Source organism: Sinocyclocheilus rhinocerous, unplaced genomic scaffold (genome assembly GCF_001515625.1).
Source record: "Sinocyclocheilus rhinocerous isolate Xijiao unplaced genomic scaffold, SAMN03320098_v1.1 scaffold1861, whole genome shotgun sequence".
Taxonomy (NCBI): Eukaryota; Metazoa; Chordata; class Actinopteri; order Cypriniformes; family Cyprinidae; genus Sinocyclocheilus; species Sinocyclocheilus rhinocerous.
The window spans coordinates 143,705-144,563 of NW_015652149.1; the positions used below are offsets into that span (position 1 = coordinate 143,705).

At 26.8% G+C, this 859-nt stretch overlaps 1 protein-coding gene across 1 annotated transcript in view; it reads left to right on the top strand.

The window, feature by feature from the left end:
* Positions 1-859, top strand: part of LOC107713788 (procollagen galactosyltransferase 1) — an 18,648-nt gene that overhangs the window by 14,062 nt on the left and 3,727 nt on the right. Inside the window, exon 9 of the mRNA XM_016519400.1 lies at positions 31-182. Within this exon, the coding sequence (XP_016374886.1) occupies positions 31-182 (152 nt within the window). The remainder of the gene's footprint in view (positions 1-30; positions 183-859) is intronic.

The following is an 859-nucleotide window of genomic DNA, read 5'->3' on the forward strand; positions in this document are numbered from 1 at the left end:
TGTGTGTGTGTGTGTGTGAGTGTGTGTCAGGGCGCTGAACATCAGTCAGATCGAGGCGCTGGGGATCCAGATGATGCCCGGATACAGCGACCCGTATCACGGCCGGCCGCTCACTAAAGGAGAGCTGGGCTGCTTTCTGTCGCACTTCAACATCTGGACAGAGGTGAGAGAGAGAGAGAGAGAGAGAGACAGAGAGAGTGAGAGAGAGAGAGAGAGAGATGAAGTGTTTTACTAAATACCACAGCAAAAGTTAATCCTTTTGTCTATATTCCTTTATTTTAAATGTACATATTATTTAATTGAAACAGTGTTACCTTTAAGTGTTTGTCAATTAAGTAAACATGTTTTTTCAAGTACTTATACAAGATTAGTAAATACTCATAATAAATTGTAAATAGTCAATGATAAAATGACAACAAAACAAATAGAAACAAGGAAAGTGCTTGAAGTTAAACATATTCATCAAGTAAATTCATTAAGATAATAAAATAATCTAATTTTTTTGAAAATAATATTTATAATATATATTTTAAAGAAAATAATATAAAAAGTGTTTTAAATGTTTATGTATATTTTTATTTTTATAAAATATAAAATAACAGTGCTCTTTATAAAGAAATATGTGAATTATAAGTGTTTTATTTTTAGAAAATATTTTAAATGTATTTTTCTCTAAAATAATATTTTTTATAATATCTTATGGCAATGTGTTTACTCATTTTTTTCCTATTTTTAGAAGAAAATAATTAGATGATTTTTTTTCTAAAATACTACAAAATTGTTTTTAGAATTTGTCAAAAAATATTACTATTATAAATATTTTTTTTTAAAGAATTTGTATGTATATATATATATATAT